We start from the raw sequence: 19380 nt of genomic DNA, 5'->3' as shown, positions 1-19380 counted from the left end.
TGTTTGCTTCAAATTGTAATTCATCATAGTCAACATTTAATTAAATTTATTTGCTTTGAAATGCCCACAAAAAGTCTATTGATACGGACGAAAAATGTTATGCGCCATTGAGCAATCGGAAAAAGTTTAGCCCTTTCATTGATTCGAAAGCGGAAAAGTGCTTTTTCGTGCCGTAATACTCAATTAATGAACTGCTATTTTCTGAAATTTCAGTTGAGATATTTTGTTGCATGCGCTTTTGGCTAGAAAAAATATCTTCTGTGAAATTAACCAATTAATTAGCGCATAAATTATTTAAATCCTACAGAAAAAAGTATAAAGTGAAACCTTTGCTGATGAGTTGGCGCACTAGTGTGGTTTCTAGTTATGAAAAAAAAAATATAATAAATTATCAAATCAAAATCATCAACAAGTTGCCATGCAGTTGAGTTTATAAACAAAACTAGTTTTTACGAATTTTTTTGAAGTATTAAATATATTACAACCAGGTCAAAAGCTATCTGTTATTCACTGCTTAATATACATCACTGAGCAAAAAATAGTAAGACTTTTTTCATAATTTTAAAATTCTTAGCTTATTTTTCTAAATCTATGTCCTCTCCCTCAAAGTAATCCTTTTTGGCCCCAATACACTTGTGCCAACGTTTTTTTCAATCTCCGAAACAGTTGTTGAAGCCACATTTAATGTCTTCAATTGACTCAAAACGGTTTCCCCGGAGCGGTCGTTTGAATTTGCTGATTAGCCAGTAGTCACACGCAGCAAAATCAGGCGAATACGGTGGTTGTGGCACGATATTGGTTGAAAATTAGGCAGAAAACTGACTAATAATCAACGCAGTATGCGAAAGTGCATTACCGTCCTGCAGAAACCATTGGTTGTCGACCTTTTTTGCAAATAACTTCGCGCAAACGACCCATAACACTCACATATGTAGTATTCTTTGTTGACAGTCTGATCGGTCGGAAGGTGCACCACACCTCGATAATCAAAGAAAACTGTCAACATAACCCTGATTTTTGATCTGTTTTCACGTGGTTTTTCAGCTTCGGCTCTCTGACTGTTAATCGTTGATTATCAAGCACTAATTCCTTTATCTTTTGACGTGTTGATCATCAGTTGATGTTGATGGCAGTCTTAGACGTGGTTGCTTGTCAACGCGTTCTCGACACTCTTTGAAAAATTTTTACCAATCAAAAACACTTGCTCTCGAACAACAATTGTTCAAGAGCCGCCATTGGAGTTGTTCTTAAAGCTCCCATTATGCATAGCGCAGCGATCCTCTGAAGTCATGGATTTTGTCACCAATCAACTTTTGGTAATTGGAAAGATTATAAGATGTACAAACTTCACGACATCATCTTGATATGTAAATATAACTTTTTCTCAGTTAATTCATTTTTCAATCATCTTTATTGTGAAAAAGGCTATTTTAACTCTCTCATAAAATGTTGACTGAAAAGGCTTAAAAAGTAGCACATAGCTCCGAAAGGAGTATGTAGTAAGAATTATGATTTTAAATATAATTGTTTTATCAACAAATATACATATTGCTCTACTTGTATATAAAATCACATAAACATTTATATATGTTGTAAATAAATTCATGCTCATACTCTTAAACACATACTATCCTCCTAAGTAGAAAGCGCTGTTTTCCGCCACTATGCCATACTTATAGTCATAAGAATACCTGCATACATCCTTTATCGATTACGTTTGTTTTGGAAACATCCTCTTACAGGTAAATACTTCCTGTTATATTAGTAAATACATGTACTTCCTGCATGCTTCCAAAAAAACTTTGTGACTTCTTTAGTGTGTGATGGCTTACATTCTTTTGAAGATGATGAGGCAACTTAAGAATAAAGTATTTTAGTGGAAGGGTCGAAGAATATGTGCTTGTGTGTTTGCTGTTAACTTTCTCTTTCTTATTCATGACTTTGTATATATTTATTGCTTAGCTTGTCTGCTGCTACGTTGGGGAAAATATACTCATTTTTCTCCCTAAAATATCGTTTTCCGATATGTTTTCCTATTATTCATTTATGCAACTTTTCCTCAAATATATTCTTACACATGCATATAAATTTTGTTTCCAACTTAACACACATTTCTTACTTATTTATATTTGTTGCTTTTATATGCTCACACTCTAAACTCTTCTATATTTATAGCGAGCATATTAACTTAATATTACTTCCGGCTGCGTATTACTGGGTTATCCTATGCGCGTATTTATTAACAGTCATTACAGAGTGAGGGTGTGGTGGCTACAAAGGTGAATGTCTAGGTGAAATGTCCGTAAGTGTATGAACTCTTTAAGTAAATGCCTGTAAGGCGTCTAAGTAAGGAGTAAGTAAACCTATTTTGACAAAGTAATTTCGTTGACTTGGCTCTCAGTCACATACATATACACATTGAGTAAATACGCACACACATTAGCAATTTTTTCATAGTGTGCTGAGGGAAAAAGAGGTTTGAAAATAAATTTTGTAGGCATGGGAACTTCCTTGTGTCCATGCGTTACTAAGCTTTGAACATTCATTCTCAAATCTATGTATGCCGCTCAGACGCAAAAAAAAAACCGGAGATGGGTGAAAATATTTATACCTATATCGGTATGAATATTGAAATTATGAATAGGCAACGAGGCTCATACATAACTATGTATGTATTATGATGTTCTTGACACAGTGGAGAACTAAATCGGGATTTTCTTATTAAATAGGGTAAAGTGTCGTTAAAGTTTGAAGACTTCATAATGGAATATGATTCAAAAAAACATTTCATCTAAAGCATTGAATATATCCATGATATAAAATACCTAATTATTTAACACAATACCTGTTTGGAACACACTCATTGTTTATGCACCGAATTTTTTTTCGTTCATGGTATATCTAATTGAATTTATATTGTCTAAAATTTTAGATTTAAATTTAGAAAAATATTTTCTTTATGTTATTAATATCCTAGCTCTCTAAGAATATGATTAGGTCTTTTGGTCTGTAAAGAATTTCCAGTAAAGAATAGGTTTATTATATTAACTTTGAAAAATAACTTTAGCAACGCTAAAATAAGACTTTAAGATTGAAAATGGGTATCGCTTAAGCGGATATTCTTGTATACCACGACAGAGGAACCAATTCACGAACTGTTTCCTTGAATAAATTTATTGTTTTACTGGCTCCACCGCTATTTAGTTTTAACTTAAGTTCGACCACATCAATATTCAGTAAACTCAAGCACGAAAAGTCATTAATCATAGCTCTTTAGTGTTCCTCATTGACTATAACATTGTGATCAGCACATTTTTGAAGAAATGTGGATCAATGATTTTCTCTTTCTTGAAGGAATTACATGGGTTTACCGGTTTCAAAAACTGGAATCGTTTTATTGTCTTATTAAATTTTGCAATATCTCTAGAATATTATCGTAAATTTTTACAGTTGATACGAGTAATAGTTTCAGAGATACAGCCTTGAGAACTTTTCCGCTCGAGGCTAGACTAGGCTGTCTTTAAACGTGTTTTCCTCGAAACTGTGTTTTTGAAGTCGGTTGGCAAGATTTCTCGAGAACTACTCAATCGATCTTTATGAAACTTTACACAGGTCTTTGAGATACATGTCTTAAAGACTGGAACAAATGATTTTTGTCAATTATGTACAATAATTTGAAAAAAAATGTCGCGAAATTTTCGCTAAAATATTAATTTTTTTGTAAAAATGTCTGCCAAAAAAACCATTTTTCAGTTTTTTCCCTTCGTCCAAGTTCTAAGCTAAGGTTTCAATTAAAACAATTATTTTTTCACTTTCGATGATCCTGTAAGGATCACGTTTAATGCCTTCAATTGACTCAAAATGGTTTCCTCGGAGCGATCGTTTGAGTTTACTGAACAGCCAGAAGTCATTTGGAGCAAAATCAGACGAATACGGTGTTTTTGGCATGATATTGGTTAAAAACGTGGTGAAAAACTCACGAAAAATCAATGCAATATGCGACGGTGCATTATTGTCGTGCTTTTTACGAATAGCTTCGCACAAGCGAAGTTTAAATCAAAAACTCTTACTATTTCTTGCTCATAGTAGTAAACACTCTAAATGTTAAATGTTTTTTTTATTATCGTATCATTCATTCAAAAGTGAACTTCCTCGGTAAACAATATTTTCTTGTCAAAATCAGGATCAGGAACTAACAACATCTAAAACATTCCGATCACGCTCTTCATCCGAACTATCTCATATTTATGACGAGATGGCTCTCCACATCTAATTAGTGTAATTTCAAGTTTATAGTTTTCCAGTAAAATTTTTCTAACAGCCCATTTCACTTTTGACCAGAAAAGAAGGGAGTGCTAACCAGAACATTCCAGAGTTTATAACAAAAAAATATACTTTACGGTGCACTTGCCATATATTTTGACGCATTGTGGGTCATTAAAAACTTGGCAATGTTTTGGTGGTGTTTTTTGTTGCTAGTTCTGCTCCTACGGACATTTTGGAACGAAAATTTCGCATGCCACTTTGTGCCCACTATAATTAAAGTTGCAGCTAATTGTTGTTGCCAGTTTCGCTCCCACACGCATGAAAGGGATAATAAAATATTCAGTGGGCCAGCATCCACATGAGTTTGAGGGAACTAGTTTTTGTTATTGTTGGGCTTGGAAATTTGTGTTGCTTATTGTTTTTTTGAGGCAGTGAGTTTGAAGTGCAGAAGGGAGGCAACGAGCTAATGCAAGTTTTGTTTTGGCTAAATTAACGCAAATTTACGATTAACCAAATTAGAATTGCATGAAAATATACAACCACAAGTGCTGTGCTACTGTTAAGAGCGTAATGTGGGGGTCAGCACGAGTTTTAATGTAATTTTTTGGAGAATGGCAAGGTTATTCAAAACAAAATGATAAATTTTGTTTATTTTTCACAATAAATTTTTTTCGGTTCCATGCTTGAAAGCCACATTTAGTTTGATTCGAAAACTTAGCTCAGGGTTACCAATGCATATCAATGGCTAACCCTGCTTAAAATATATTTTACAAAATGCGTTCCATTTCTTTTTCATTCATAATTACAGCTATGTACTTATTTTTAATTCCAATATTATACATTAATAAGTACTCTTCAAATATATGGCAACCCTAGACTATTTATTTTTATATGTTTTTATTTGCAATGTGATTTTCTAAATTTAGTTGTATTTACAATTTTGTGAAATTTATTTAAAACATAATTTGGAAGAAATGGCAAGGTGGCGCCAATTGGATATTCCAAGCGTAGCCAGGTCCTTCTCGACCTGGTCCTTCCAACGGAGTGGAGTTCGTCCTCTTCCTCTGCTTCCCCCTGGCGGGTACTGCGTCAAATAATTTTAGAGCTGAAGCGTTTTCTTCCATATCGGACGACATGATCTAGCCAACGTAGCCGCTGTCTCTTAATTCGCTGAACTATGTTAATGCCTCCGTATATCTCGTACAGCTCATCGTTCCATCGACTGCGGTATTCACCGTTGCCAATTGGCAAAGGACCATAAATCTTCCGCAGAACCTTTCTCTTGAAAAATCGTAACGCCGACTCATCAGCTGTTGTCATCGCCCATGGCGATGCATCATATAGTAGGACGGGGATGATGAGTAACTTCTAAAGATTGGTCTTTCTTCGTCGAGGACCTTACTTCCTAATTGCCCAATCAGTCTGAAGTAGCACCTATTGGCAAGAGTTATTCTGCGTTGGATTTCCAGGCTGACATTGTTAGTGGTGTCGTTTCTTCTGGTTCCAAGACAGACGAAATTATCTACGACTTCAAAGTTATGACTGTCAACAGTGACGTGAGAGCCAAGTCGTGAGTGCGACGACTATTTGTTTGATGATAGGAGATATTTCGTCTTGGCCTCGTTCACTGCCAGACCCATTTTCTGTGCTTCCTTGCCCAGCCTGGTGAAAGCAGAACTAACCGCGCGGGTGTTGAGTCCGATGATATCAATATCATCGGCATACGCCAGCAGCTGCACACTCTTATAAAGAATTTTACCTGCGCGATTAAGTTCTGCAGTTCGAATTATTACCTCTAGTAGTAGATTGAGAAGTCGCACATAACGATTTTTTAAATAATTTCTTAATTTTTCAATGTAAGACAACCCTAAAACATTTAACAATTAGGAGAATATTGCTTTCGTCTGTGCAGACCTCAGTAGGAATATTTCACGTCAAAAAAAAAAATAAAGCAATATCCGCCATACCCTTTTCAAATTTAACTTAGATACTTAGATATAAGGTAATTTTTTTAATCTCCTTCATCTGATTGGTGTGAGTTAAGTGCGTGTGGGTATAATTTTCCGAGCAGTTAACGCGAAAAGTGTAAAATTCATTAAGCACTTGCGAACTCTGTCGATCGTTTGTCAGCATAATCGCCTTCATTTGAAAATTACTTACACTTGCGCATACTTTTTCCCCAACTAATGGTAATTATTTTTTGAAACACCAACACTGCGATGCAACGCAGTGCTGTACCTTTGCTCTGATGCCCCACACATACATAACAGTTTCAAAGTTCGCACTGCGCTTTCAAACACCAGCATCAAAGTTGTCGATAAGATTTTTCCAGAATTTTTCTTTTGTAATTTTTCATTTTCCGCACCGCACTTTCCTTGGAACTTTGCTTTTTTTTACTCTTTGCCTGCTTTTTTTCGGGTTTGCACCGGAGTTGACGTTTGCAGTTGCCTTTACCGCTTCCATTGACGGCTGCTGAGGTTGAAAAAGTGCCTGTCAACTGGCAGAAAGCGTACAGCATTACATTTATATGCGTGTGTGCGTGTGTACATCGTTGATGAATGGCATTCAAGTCAGCAGATAAGTCCTTCTTATGCGCCTCTTGACTCCAGTTTACTCTCGCGCTCGCTCGCTCGCATCACTTTGCGCTTAGTGTTTGCGTGTGAATTGGCATTAATGCGCCACACTAATTAGCTTATGGCTAAAACAATAACAACAAACAAACATCACTCACTTTTTCCGCAATTCAGCCAACTACCCGTTTTTGATACGCATTAATATACGAGCTGCAAAGGCAAACGGCCCGTGGCAATCAAGTCTCTTCAGCCCCAAAGGCAATGGCTAGTTGCCTCACTCACTCTGTTATTCACGCTGAACTAATTAATTGGCGGGATTAATTTTACGCTATATTTACCAACGCATAGCATTTCGAGTGTGGCTTATTAATGCAAAGAGCAAAAGCAAAAAGTAAACGAAAACAGTGAAACACAAACCAAAATCAACTGCAACCAAAATTTATTTAAAGGCAAATGAAAGAAATATTTGCGCGGCTAGCAGTGCAAAAAGCGCAAATAATTAGCACTACTGAGCGGCTAGAGCAGCCTTGGCTCATCGGTTGGTTGCTGGGCGCAAAGGTTCATTTCAGCCGCCACTGTTAGCTGCCTTGCGTTGTTCATTAAAAATGTAGTTGAGATAGGACATTTGGCTTGCGTTTCGCTGACTTAATGTTGCCGCCGGTCGTGCTTGGCAGTAGGCTGGCTTTTAACGAATGGCTTTCTCGAGGGACAAGCAAAATAAATTGACGGCGCTGTAAATTATTCAAAGCGCGGCATGGCAAAAAATTATACACTGATTGGCATGGCAGCGTTGTGATGAAAAGCAGATAAAAATGTTTGGTGTGTTTTGCACTCGTTTGTTCTATGAAATTTTTATGTTTTCCATCGACCTTCTTTGTTGGCTTACAGCGCTTGAAAGGCATTATTTAGCGGTGCACGGTGCTTTGTTGGTGAAACGAATATTTGTACCACGCTGAGAAATCCTATTTCTTTAATTATGGCATGTGTTTTTACAGTTTCTTTATACGGACAGTTTCAATGAGGTTTGTTCAGCTCAATATTAACTTTCGTAATTATAAATAGGCGAAGTTATATAACTGCTGTCACAATGCAATGATTACTGTTTTACTCATGGGAGCTCATTAGTCTAAGCTAACTTATTCCGTCGTATATTATTTTGAATTCTTAGTTGTTTTTTCCAACCTTTCAGCTGTCGAGCTTTCTTCCTAATATGCTAATACAATCTTTTCTCAGTCATATGTCATCTGTTCACTCTCATTCCGTTTATTTCGTGCCGCTCATTCGACAAATATCACCACAAAACTTTGGCGTGGCATCTGTTAGCAATTTCGATCATTATTTTCTTTCTCTGTCTCTGCCTGTCACAGTGGGCGCTAAAAAGCGACTGTTACCGACGAAAACATCAAAAATTGCAAAAAATTATTTTAGATGATCGTAAAGTGAAGTTGTTCGAGATAGCAAGACAAGTAAGAATGGGCTAAGTTCACGTTGCAAAGGTTAAAGTGGGAGGAAGTACCTACAGGTACATAAGGCCTGTTAGTTATATTTAGTTACTGATTTATTGCACTTTTAGTAGTTTTCACCAATATCGTTTTATAAGGAGTGAGCGGAGTTATATTCTGATATCTTCAATTTTCATACGCAAATGTTTTGAGTCAATCTATAAGAGATGCTTAGTTCATCTACTATCTCTCTGCTGCCAACAAGACGATTTTCAAGCACTACCTGCTTAACTTTTTCGATGTTATTGTTATTAACAGAGGCGGACGGGCCACTCCCATGAAGCAAATTTTCATTGACTTCACGACCTTTACTAAACGCTTTATGACAGTAAAATACTAGTGTTTGTGATAAAGTAGACTTCCCAAACCACTTCCGCAATATTTTTAACGTATCCCTAGCAGGGATTCCATTGAAAATGGAAAAAACTGCAACTAATTAATATAAGCGGACCAAACCTCACACGAACATAAAATAAGTTTGTAAGAAGTACGAAATAAATTTATATCATTTTGATATACTTATCCAGTTTAAATGGAGCAGTCCGATTCAAATTTGATCATATGGTATATACTCCCAAATTTGATATCATATATCATTATATTCCATATAAGTAGAAAACAGCTAAAAGCAAAAAAAACTTTATAAACAAATGTCTGAAATAAAATGATAATCAAAACGCGCCATTAGCGGCCAAAATCCATCCATATTTTCTTGTTCTTCACTTATTATGACAGACTAACACACAAAATTTAGCTAAAAATAGTTTCGCCAGCAAAATTGCTAGAAAAATAAAACTATTTCGTTATTAATCAGTGTATATAAGTATATTTAGATTGAGCTGCGATTTATGTTGTTTGTCTACATCAGAGCTTTTAACGTTAATGCTTCAAGATTTTGACTGGCGTCAATTATCTAGCGACAGCTTCGATTTTTTGCTCACTTCAATAACTTGTCACAGCATTTATGTGACACGCCATACGGCACACAACGATAACGCGCTTGTATATAGCATGTACAAGTAAGATATTATGTCACAACAAAGAAGACATACATACATACATAAACATATGCTCACAACCAAATATGCTTCAAATCGCTCATGCTTTAACGCCACTAATATTCTGAGAAGTCGCTGTGCTGGCGCCAAAGAAGTGTAGGCCGCTGCTTTTTGCCAAAAATATTATCAACCAAATGTGTCTACGAAATTGAATTTCATCATAAACGTCCGTAGGAGCAAAAACATTATACAGTTATAAACAGGATTCCACTTTCTGTCTACGTGTCTCTCCAGAGAGTGCTATGCATTTGAAATTGATGTGCCGCACACACACAAACACACGCAACACGCGTGCTACAAAGGCATCATGTCTGTGCGTGCTGCTTATCAAATTACCGCTGTTTGTCAAGCGCCTGTTTCCGTGCGACTGTATGCGGGCATGTTGCGTACGACGTGTGTAGTGTGTCATTTTCATTTCCGCCTGACCGAGCCGACTAGGCGTATGAGTAACGCGCGCATCATATACTACCACTAGCGGCTTCATTCTCACACTATGCGCTTCAAGATATTGTGTGTTATATTATATGTACATATGATGTACTTGTACATAACATATATGTATAGAATAAATATTATAGCAAATTATTCGTATATACATACATGTTTTCATTTTTGTCTTACACCAGTAAATTCGCTAGGGGCTCCATTGCTGGTCGGCGGTGTTCATCGGCAGCACGTGAATTATTTAGCCGACATTTTTATACTCTTGCAACATGTTGCTATATAGTATTATAGGTTTGTTCGCCTAACGGTTGTCTGCATCACATAAAACTAAGCGAGATAAATATAGGGATATATGTATATATATAAATGATCAGGATGACGAGATGAGTTGAAATCCAGGTGACATCGAGTAGAAATCGCAATTTAAATGCTTAACAACGTGGCTGAGGACCCTACATTCATCAAATTCTTCACTACTGGTGTGGCCCTGTGAATATGACGCTCGCTAATGTCACTGAAAGCCATCCCAACCGAGGCTAATGACAAGTGTTGAGTGGGTTTAATCCTTGGTACGATTATATTGACTCAGAAGTGTAGTTGATCATAACTCAACATACATACATACTCCAATTAGATTTTTCTAGCTGGAGGCAAACACTGTCATAGTAATTTAGCGAATGTAATCACTATACAAATAAGCGAGTGTGCTTAGTCTGTCTCTCTAGTAAAATTACATTATAAATAAATTGCTGTGAAATAAAGTCAAGTTGAAAATCCTTGACCTTTTTTATAATGATATTCATGCCTCAAGTGAAGTTTTAATAACGTGGTGAGATATTGTAATGAGACTGCTTGATTGTCTCCGTACTTGAATATTACAAGTAAATGTCATTAAGCTGGCAAAGTAATTAGACATTACAATTCTGTAAACTCGTTTGCAATGATGTACTTACAACTCTGATGATACTACGTATAGTAAAATAAAGACTGAAAGATTAGTTTTGTCAAATGATAAATGTAATGTTGCCATTACTATAAAATGGAATAAAAAACAACTACAGAAGTTCATGCCAATGATTACTAATACTTTACATTAAAAGCATATATTTACGAAATTACGAAATTTTATAATAATGAGTCCTGTAATCATAATCATGAAAAAAAGTTTGTTTGAATTCTAATCCCAAAAATTTAAACTTATTAGAAATTAATATTTTAATATACGAAAGTTTTGGTAATGATTACTGCAATTGTAATCATTAATACAAATTTAACAATTACGAAAACTGAAACTTATAATAAAAATTTATTTTAATCTACCAAATTTTGTGGTAATTATTAAAGTAATCATGAAAAATACGATTACAAGTATTTTAATTTTAGTCCCAAAATTCAAAAATTACGAAAACTTGCAACAAATAGAAATTCTCATCTATGATATTTTTAGTAATCATTACTGTAATGGTAATCACGAGTAATGCCATTACCAGTACTTAAAATTTTGAAAATAATTATTGCACAGTGAAATTAAAAAATAAAAGGATATTCTTTGAAATCTTCGGCAATGTTTACAGTAATAGTAATCATGAGTAATTCCATTACGAATAACAAAAATGTTCATTCCTAAAATTTACAATTACGTATACTGAAACATATAAAATATTGATATATTAGTCTACGAGAATTTTGGTAATGATTACAGTAATCACAGTCATAAATATTAGATTACAAGTATTTAAATCGCATACACACACAAAAACTGAAAAAAGCGCAAACTATTATAAGTATATGATGTTAATGTTAAATTATTTATTGATTACAATTGAGTAATTGTAATCATTAAAATTTGAATTACCATTACTAAGATTGTGATTGTCAACAGTAATCGTTAAATTTTCAGTACAACCAGAAATTGTGTAGATTTCTATTTAATTACAATTACAGTAAACGGTAATCATAATGTAATTATGTAATCAAGCAGTTAAAACAAAGTTTTTATGCAGTTTTCTTGTGAATTTTCCTATTTTAACAAAACTGGCATTGTTTGTCGAAAACTATTGAAACTATTGACATAAATAACAACTGAGACTCCATAAAATGACTTGCACACCATAATAATATAATAAATTTAGACTAAGTCATAATTACACTAAAATTTTTGTAGCTTTCCAAGTAAACATTGACGGTACTTGTGGAAGTAAGTGTTGGTATTAGTAAACAAAAATTTCATAATTAAATTTGAAATGGTGATCAATCAACCGCTCTAACTCTCATAACATCATTCAACTTACTTCTATCACTCTCACTCGTTTCTCTCTCTCTTCTTTAATCAAATAAAAACCTCATCAAATTGTATGAAATTCATTTCTCTTTATTCAACACATTCGCATAAGAAGTCGCATTACTGTTATCCAATATGGTAACACTCTCGTGCAGCGTACTACGCGGCGTCAGCCAATCGCGTGGCAATAAGCGTTGCAAGAATGGCACATAACCGCTAATTGTTGCCAAACGATTCACCCAACCGGGTATGCCCTTGCCACACAGAAATTGCGACATATAATCACAGAAGTGATTGCAATTATTGTGTATCAAATGATATGAATTGCCAGTGAATCTCTGACCCAGCTCCTCGACAATCTGATACACCTGCTCGTTGGTGAATTGTGTGCAGCCCAATTGCACCGTTTGGCGAAATTGAAAATTCGGACCCAGATCCGCATAATCACGTGGCAACATTTCAAAAATACCCGTGAACGGAAATTGATGGCCACCATAAGCGAATTCGGTGCCATACAATTCGACACCCGAATGAAAGACACCGAGGCCGATGTAAGAAGAGAGCTCATTGATTCGTAATATATCGTAGACATTCAGCTTGACCGGTTCACAAGAGAGCCCCAGTCGCGCATGATCACAATTACGTGGTTGACGGCGCCTCGATGTGCCTGTCGTGCTGGTGGCCGTTGTTGTAGTGGCCGTCGCTGTTTCGGCTCTTTCATCATGCCTACGCGTAAATGGTGATTCAAAACAGCTGCCGAAACTGAATTTGCTAAACCTCGTTTGATTCGTATGCATTTAAAATCGTCCCTTCGTTTTAGCAATATCTCATTCTATAAAATAAATGAATCAAAAATTGTGGAATGGAAATATTGTGAAAATAAAAACTTAAGATTTTGAACTGAATTTTGAAACTTGTGACATTGTAAATAGCAGAGAGAAAGAGCTAGAAAAAAGCAAAGTTGCTCGGAGAGTATTAAATTTTTTATATTTGAATGAAAATATTGTGGTACCCTGTCTCACGAGTTTGGGTTTAAACGAATGGGAGGAGAGAAGAGGTGCTCTAGATAAAGCAAATAGCTTTAACTGCCGAAGAGACCACCCAAGCTTCTTGCTTCCAGTAAAGATTACATTGAATGACGGAAAATGGGGAATAGTATTTTTTTCAATTCCCGACGTCTTTGCTCTTCACATTAATACCGAATGTCATAGTTCTAAAAGGTGATTTTCAAGAAGAATTAAAACGCCAAAAACTTAGCATTAAGGATTTTCTATATTTTAAAAATTATTCTGGACATGTGACGTCCGAGGTTGGCTGAACTAAAATCCAGCCCACCACTTTTTGCAGCAATTTGGGTTGTTGTTTCGTTTCAGATTTTTCATGTAGCGCTATCTTGCTTGAACCAAGTGTCAATATCCTCCAATTCAGGCACGAAAGTTTCATTACTCGTGGCTCTAAAGCGTTCCCCATGAACTGTAATATCGTGACTGGCTTAATTTTCGAAGAAATATGGACCAATGATTCCCACTGCTCATAGTAGACTACAGTTACTTTTTGAGGATGCTAGAGCGTCTCAACAATGGCTTGAGAATTATACCACTCCAAAAGCGACAATTTGTTTATCAAAGTTGCCAAACAAAAGTGAGCTCAACAGAGCTTTCTTGTAAAAATTGGAATCGGTGGCCATCTCATTTTTGGCTCAGTTACTGAAGCTGTGACACCCTTGATGTCCGTTCTGCTTCAATTCATACACGACTTGGATTTTGTAAGCCCGCAGTAGAGCAGATCCTTCCCCAAAATATTATTTAAAATAGATTGGCTCAAATTGGATATAAATTAAGCAACAGCTGCCAAAAAAGCGACTCCAAAAAAAGTATTACCTCTTTGAAAACTACATGTTAAAAAAATACCAGTGATATGGTCCCAGTAGAACGTGCCACAATGAAATCAATGGATCTCATGATAGTGTGATATCAGACTGTTAGAGTTTTTCCTGTGGGAATATGTAAAATCTAAAGTTTATGCGAACACTCCCGCTTCGATTCAGGTCTTTCAGCAAAGCATCACGGGTGCCATTCAACAGGTAGCTGTCGAAATACTCGAGCGAGTCATCGAAAATTGGACTCAACGGATAGGCCATCTGAGACGTACTCGCGGCCAACATTTGAAAGATATAATCTTTAAAACAGAGATGCCCAAGAATGCTTTTTCGAATAATACTAAACATGGAAAATGGAGAATTAAATTTGAAGTACCTGCGTATTTTTTAAGTAGGTAACCTCTAAATAGATTACTCTTTAGAATAACTTATCAATGCGTTTTCCTCCTACGGACAATATTCACTAGAAGACAGCTGTTTTAACTTTCATATCTGCAGAAGTATAGGCCTTTTTTTAGAGCTCTCGGAGTTAGCCTGAAACTTTCGTTTATGATGCCACTCTAGGTTTACCCCCTTAACATTCTCGAAAACACACCTGAGTGAATGTGTTACACTTTTCAAAAGCCTCCACTCAGTTTTATACGGTATTTCGGTCATATTTATTGCTTAAGCATACCCAGTATTTCATTATTAGTTAAAGATGGTGGATGTGTAGTTTAGAATTTTCTGACCGCAGCGCCACCTATGGGACACATCTTGGTCAGAAAGCTTTCAAGGAAGATTTTTGACCAATTTCAGCTGTCAACTAAGTCTATTGCTAGAATCATTTTAGATTAATGCATTGTCCAGTCACAAATGAGACACAATTTTCATAGGATCGTTGGGCCTTAATCGGATTTCAGTGGAAAAAATTATTATGCATTTTGTAAAATTGTTCAGCCAAGTTAGTTCTCTCCAACTAAATTGGTTGGGTACTAATTTAACAACATTTTAAAAAGTTAACGGTATTTATGCACATAAATTTATAACCTGTTAAGTGCATACATATGTAGATAAATGTCTATACTCACTTTCGATTTTGCAATTAACCGAATTGTTACTCTTCTTTGATGAGTTACGTGACATCTGTGAATGATTCGCTTGCGAATGCGATGGACTCGAGTCGACGGAACGGCGCGCCGCAGCGCTGCTCTGGAATATGGACGGGCCACTCGCAAGCGGACTGGGCGTAACAGTTACCATCGGATGTACGCTGCCTGCAATGGCGAGAAAGTAACACAGAGAAAAAAGATTATTGAAATAAAGATGTGACAATAAGCGAAATTGAATTTCAGGAAGAAAATATCATCAAAAAGTATAATATTTAAACAAAAATTGTTCATTCGTTGCAGTGACTCACCCGTCTTGCTGGGATCATGTGTCAAATGGCCGCTCAATGAGTGCAGCTTATCGGTGATGCCATGAATCTTCTCCACGAAGGTGTGACGCGCTTCGCTTGCCGCCGGCGCTGCAATTTCAGCAATACTGCTGATATTCGGTATGGAGCCTTGATTGACCAAACACAATAAAAAAAAGAAACGGAAAGAGAGAATAGAAGAAAGCAAAAGGAATGGTATTAAATGCGGAATAGAAAATATATTTATTGCAGCCAATTTAAAGTGACACTTTTGCAATAGTCAGTGGCCATTGCTGCGCTTTCACTTTTCGTGCACACGCCTGCAGTGTGTTGCTGCCACTCCTACACTTTGACTCTGACTCACCCTTCGTGTGCGATGTGACGGCCGCACACGCCGTCGTACTGCTAATGGCTGCCATCTGATTGAGCGCCTTGCCATGCAGCTGTGACTGTGTGACGTTCGGCTTGAGGAAGGAAACGAATAGATGTTTGGCCAAGTCGACTGGTGTCTCGCAGTCGAGAAAGGCATCGAGAAAGCAGCGAAAGCCATCGTAGTCAATGTCCTGCGAAAGAAGCAAGAAAAAAATAGCGTTATATATTGAAATGAAAACTTTGTGAAATTCAATTTAAAGTAATCAAGTTGCTTAAAAGCGTACCAAAAACCGAATTGCATTATTTTCAATTCTCGTTTCCATTTTACTTTCTGTAAGTGGGTCTTACTCGCTTATTATAGTAGATTGCGAAATTATATTTAGTGTAATTGCCCATTCGCGGGCGTTGGATTTGTAATACAGATTTGAGTGTTTCTACCGCATATTCTTTGTAGGTGTGTGCGGTTAAATTCTTTTCTCAAAGCTAATTTTTCAATGAGGAAAATATCGATAAGACAATGGAAATCATCGAGACCGAATTGCAATATGCGAATCGTTGCTCAATCGCACGAAAATCGATCCATTGCTTAAGCGGTTGGTTACTGATGATGAAGAAGGTGCTGAAAAGTTCAAAAATTCGACTCGACAGAAGGTTGCGGAAATCGACTGTGTTAGTTTTTTTTTTCCAAAAGAGACGAGGGTTTCTCCGAAACATTTTCCACGATAGTCGGGTCTGCCTAACCGGAACCGAGCCTGATTTTTTTTATCCAGTCAAGGGCTGTCAAGTCGGCAATAGGGTTTCTCTGAGAGTTATGAAATTTTCTCGGACACTCTAACTATGATAAGTAAAACGTTCCAATTATTATTATTATCTATTAATTTGCATTCCAATCTCTTTCTTTCTCTTCAGGAGTGATTCACTGCTTATAGGGACCCGCCAACTTTTCTATACCGTTTTTGTAACTAGATAGTATGTTTCGTCCTTTGCTTCAAAAGAGGCTCCAGTTTCGATGATTACCTCTTCATTCGAATAAAATTTTTACCATCGAGCATTATCTTGCGATCTGATAACAGGAAAAAGTCGCTGGAGGCCAGATCTACAGAATGCGGTGGGAGTGGAAGAAATCCGAAGATCAATTTATGTATTTTTGGCATTGTTTTCACAGACTTGTGATGCGGTGCATGTGTCTTAATGAAACGGCAGTTTCTTTATCTTTAAATGCAGCCATTTTTCGACAGTTTCGTCCTTCGAATGGTCTAATAACACTACGTAATATTCAACAGATAGTGATTTTTTTTAAAGGTAGTCAATAAAAATTATTCTATGGGAATCCCAAAATAGAGACACCATAAACTTTGCTGCCGACTGTTCTTTTTTTCTACGCTTTGGAGCGAGTTCATTGTATGCAGTCCACTCAAATGATTGTTGATTGGATTTCGGAGTTAAATGATGGAGCCATGTATCAGTCATTGTCACATATCGATGAAAAACTCGGGTCGTGCCGTATCCACTTTGAGCTTTCTCATATCAACTATTCGTGATGGATATGATGTACACGTTCAGTTGATATCTTTGTACTGTCTGCCACCTCGAACCACTTTAGTTTACGATCATCTAAAATTATTTTTTGGGATTTCTGATCGTCGGTAACAATCTCTTTTGGACATCCACTACGTTCACCGTCTACGGTGCTCATTTCAGCACGTCTAAACTTAGGATAGCAATCCTTGATGATTGATTTTTCTTGGGCAGTGACGGAAACTCATTATCAAGCCAAGTTTATCCTTCAACCCGCAGTTATCGTAAACGAAATTATTTGTTTATGCATAATACTTTCACAGCCGGATTTATAGTTTGAAAATAAAATATTTTTATGTCAAACATATCGTTATTAAGTAGTAGAGGACAAATATCTACTTATAACATTTTGTGCGACTCTGTTTACTTTGAAAGCAGTGCACAGACTTAATTCGCTCTGCAGTCAACTGCATTCTCAAAGTTTGCCTAAATATTAAAATATTTTAATTTATATGTATGTATTCTACAATGTGAATATCAAATGAACGTCAAAATGGCCAGGTAATGGGTGATTTCAACTCAATTAACATTTCAAAGCTGCTGTAGGTTGCAACCTCTCTCACGGTTCCATACACTCAAGCGTATGCAAATGTTATCGAACAGTTTTGGCATGTCAAAGGTTGCAATTATGTATATTTACCGCAATGCAGTTGCACAATTTGTGAATTTTGTGCGCAGCAATTGAGTTTTGAGTGTGGAATTTTGGCGCTTTTGTTACAACTAGATATGGAAACTATGACAATTTCATTACTATGACTCAGGTGGCAAAACAGGGAGCAGATATATACTATGCGTTTAAAATTGGAAAATAAAACTGAGGAGATATATTTACTATTTTTAAAACTTGCGGTATTTTTTAAGAGAATAAGAATGTGCTAGGGCCGCCTTGGAAAAATTTTTGACTTGACAACAAATATTTCACTTAAGAAGTAAATTACCTAAATGTGCTATAACTGGAAAGAGTTCCTGATTAAATATTCATATTCGTGCTATAAGAAAGCTTTTTAATGAAGAAGCCTTTTAGACGTGGTAATAAGAGGATAGCACAAGTATATTGCCAACCGTACTTTTCTTTGCTTGTTTTGTCCTTTTTAATTCTCAGCTGGTTTATAATAACAAGGCTGTAAGGTTGCTTGAGCATTTTTATATGAAATGAATTATAATTTGTGTAACTGTAATTTAAAAACGTAAAAACATTACAGTCAAAAATATTTTGATGAAGAGTTGCCACCTGTTTCAAATTTAAATTCAAAAACTTGTGAAAGCTTTTTTAATGAAAAAACCCTTTAGACGAGTAATGAAACAATAGCACAAGTATATTGCCAATCGTATGTTTCTTTGCTTATTTTGTTATTTGCAATTCTGAGTTGGTTTATAACAAAAAACCTATAAGGTTGCTAGAGCATTTTAATATAAAAAGAATTGTAATTTGTGTAACTGTAACTTAAAAACATGAAAACGCATTACAGCGACAAATATTTTTATGAAGTGTTGCCACCTGTTTAAAATTGAAATTCAAAAACTTAGTGGATTAACGATTTATTAAAACATGGTTATCAGAATAAATTACTTTTAGCAACAGCTACTTATACTTATTATTTTTTATAGAAGGGTTGCCACCTTTTCTCATTACAAAAATTAATAATTTAATAAATTCTTTAAAAAAAATTCAAATCTTGGTGTTGAGTTGGTGTGAGGTATTTGGTGAAATGGCGCGCAGGACTGTTGCGAGTATTTTATAGCTAAGAGATGATCCATAAAGCAACCAAACCCTAAATACATATATACAAATAAGATGTTCTTGTAAATATGATGGTTGCAGTAAGGATAATGAGGCTGCCAGGATCTTCTTATTCTTTCTTTATTGACGTAGACAGCGCTTACGCGGTTATAGCCGGGTCAAATGTAAAAAAATTGGAAGACGAGATGGCCAGAATTGAGATTCAGTATTTCTTCTCACGTCCATATCAACTTCTAATACTACTTTCAATATTTCTAAAATTCAATTTGAAAAAAATTTGTTTGAAAACT

The 19380-nt window shown here is 35.9% G+C and overlaps 2 protein-coding genes across 3 annotated transcripts in view; both read right to left on the bottom strand.

The window, feature by feature from the left end:
• Positions 1-19380, bottom strand: part of LOC120771554 (diacylglycerol kinase 1) — a 195647-nt gene that overhangs the window by 59292 nt on the left and 116975 nt on the right. For both annotated transcript variants that reach the window (XM_040099615.1, XM_040099616.1), the window contains exons 5-7: positions 15764-15962; positions 15403-15549; positions 15074-15259 (exon numbers count right to left, since the gene is read on the bottom strand). In XM_040099615.1, coding sequence (XP_039955549.1) covers positions 15074-15259; positions 15403-15549; positions 15764-15962 — 532 coding nt within the window. The remainder of the gene's footprint in view (positions 1-15073; positions 15260-15402; positions 15550-15763; positions 15963-19380) is intronic.
• On the bottom strand, positions 12205-13014 carry LOC120771555 (deubiquitinase DESI2-like). Its single transcript, XM_040099618.1, has one exon. The coding sequence runs from the start codon at positions 12919-12921 to the stop codon at positions 12205-12207; it is 717 nt and encodes a 238-aa protein (XP_039955552.1). The 5' UTR covers positions 12922-13014.

The sequence above is a fragment of the Bactrocera tryoni genome, chromosome 3 (assembly GCF_016617805.1).
Source record: "Bactrocera tryoni isolate S06 chromosome 3, CSIRO_BtryS06_freeze2, whole genome shotgun sequence".
NCBI classification, from domain to species: Eukaryota; Metazoa; Arthropoda; class Insecta; order Diptera; family Tephritidae; genus Bactrocera; species Bactrocera tryoni.
This window is presented reverse-complemented; position numbering and strand designations above follow the sequence as displayed.

Coding starts and splice junctions, on each gene's coding strand:
- LOC120771555 (XM_040099618.1), bottom strand. CDS start 12,921: ATGCATACGAATCAAACGAGGTTTAGCAAATTCAGTTTCGGCAGCTGT.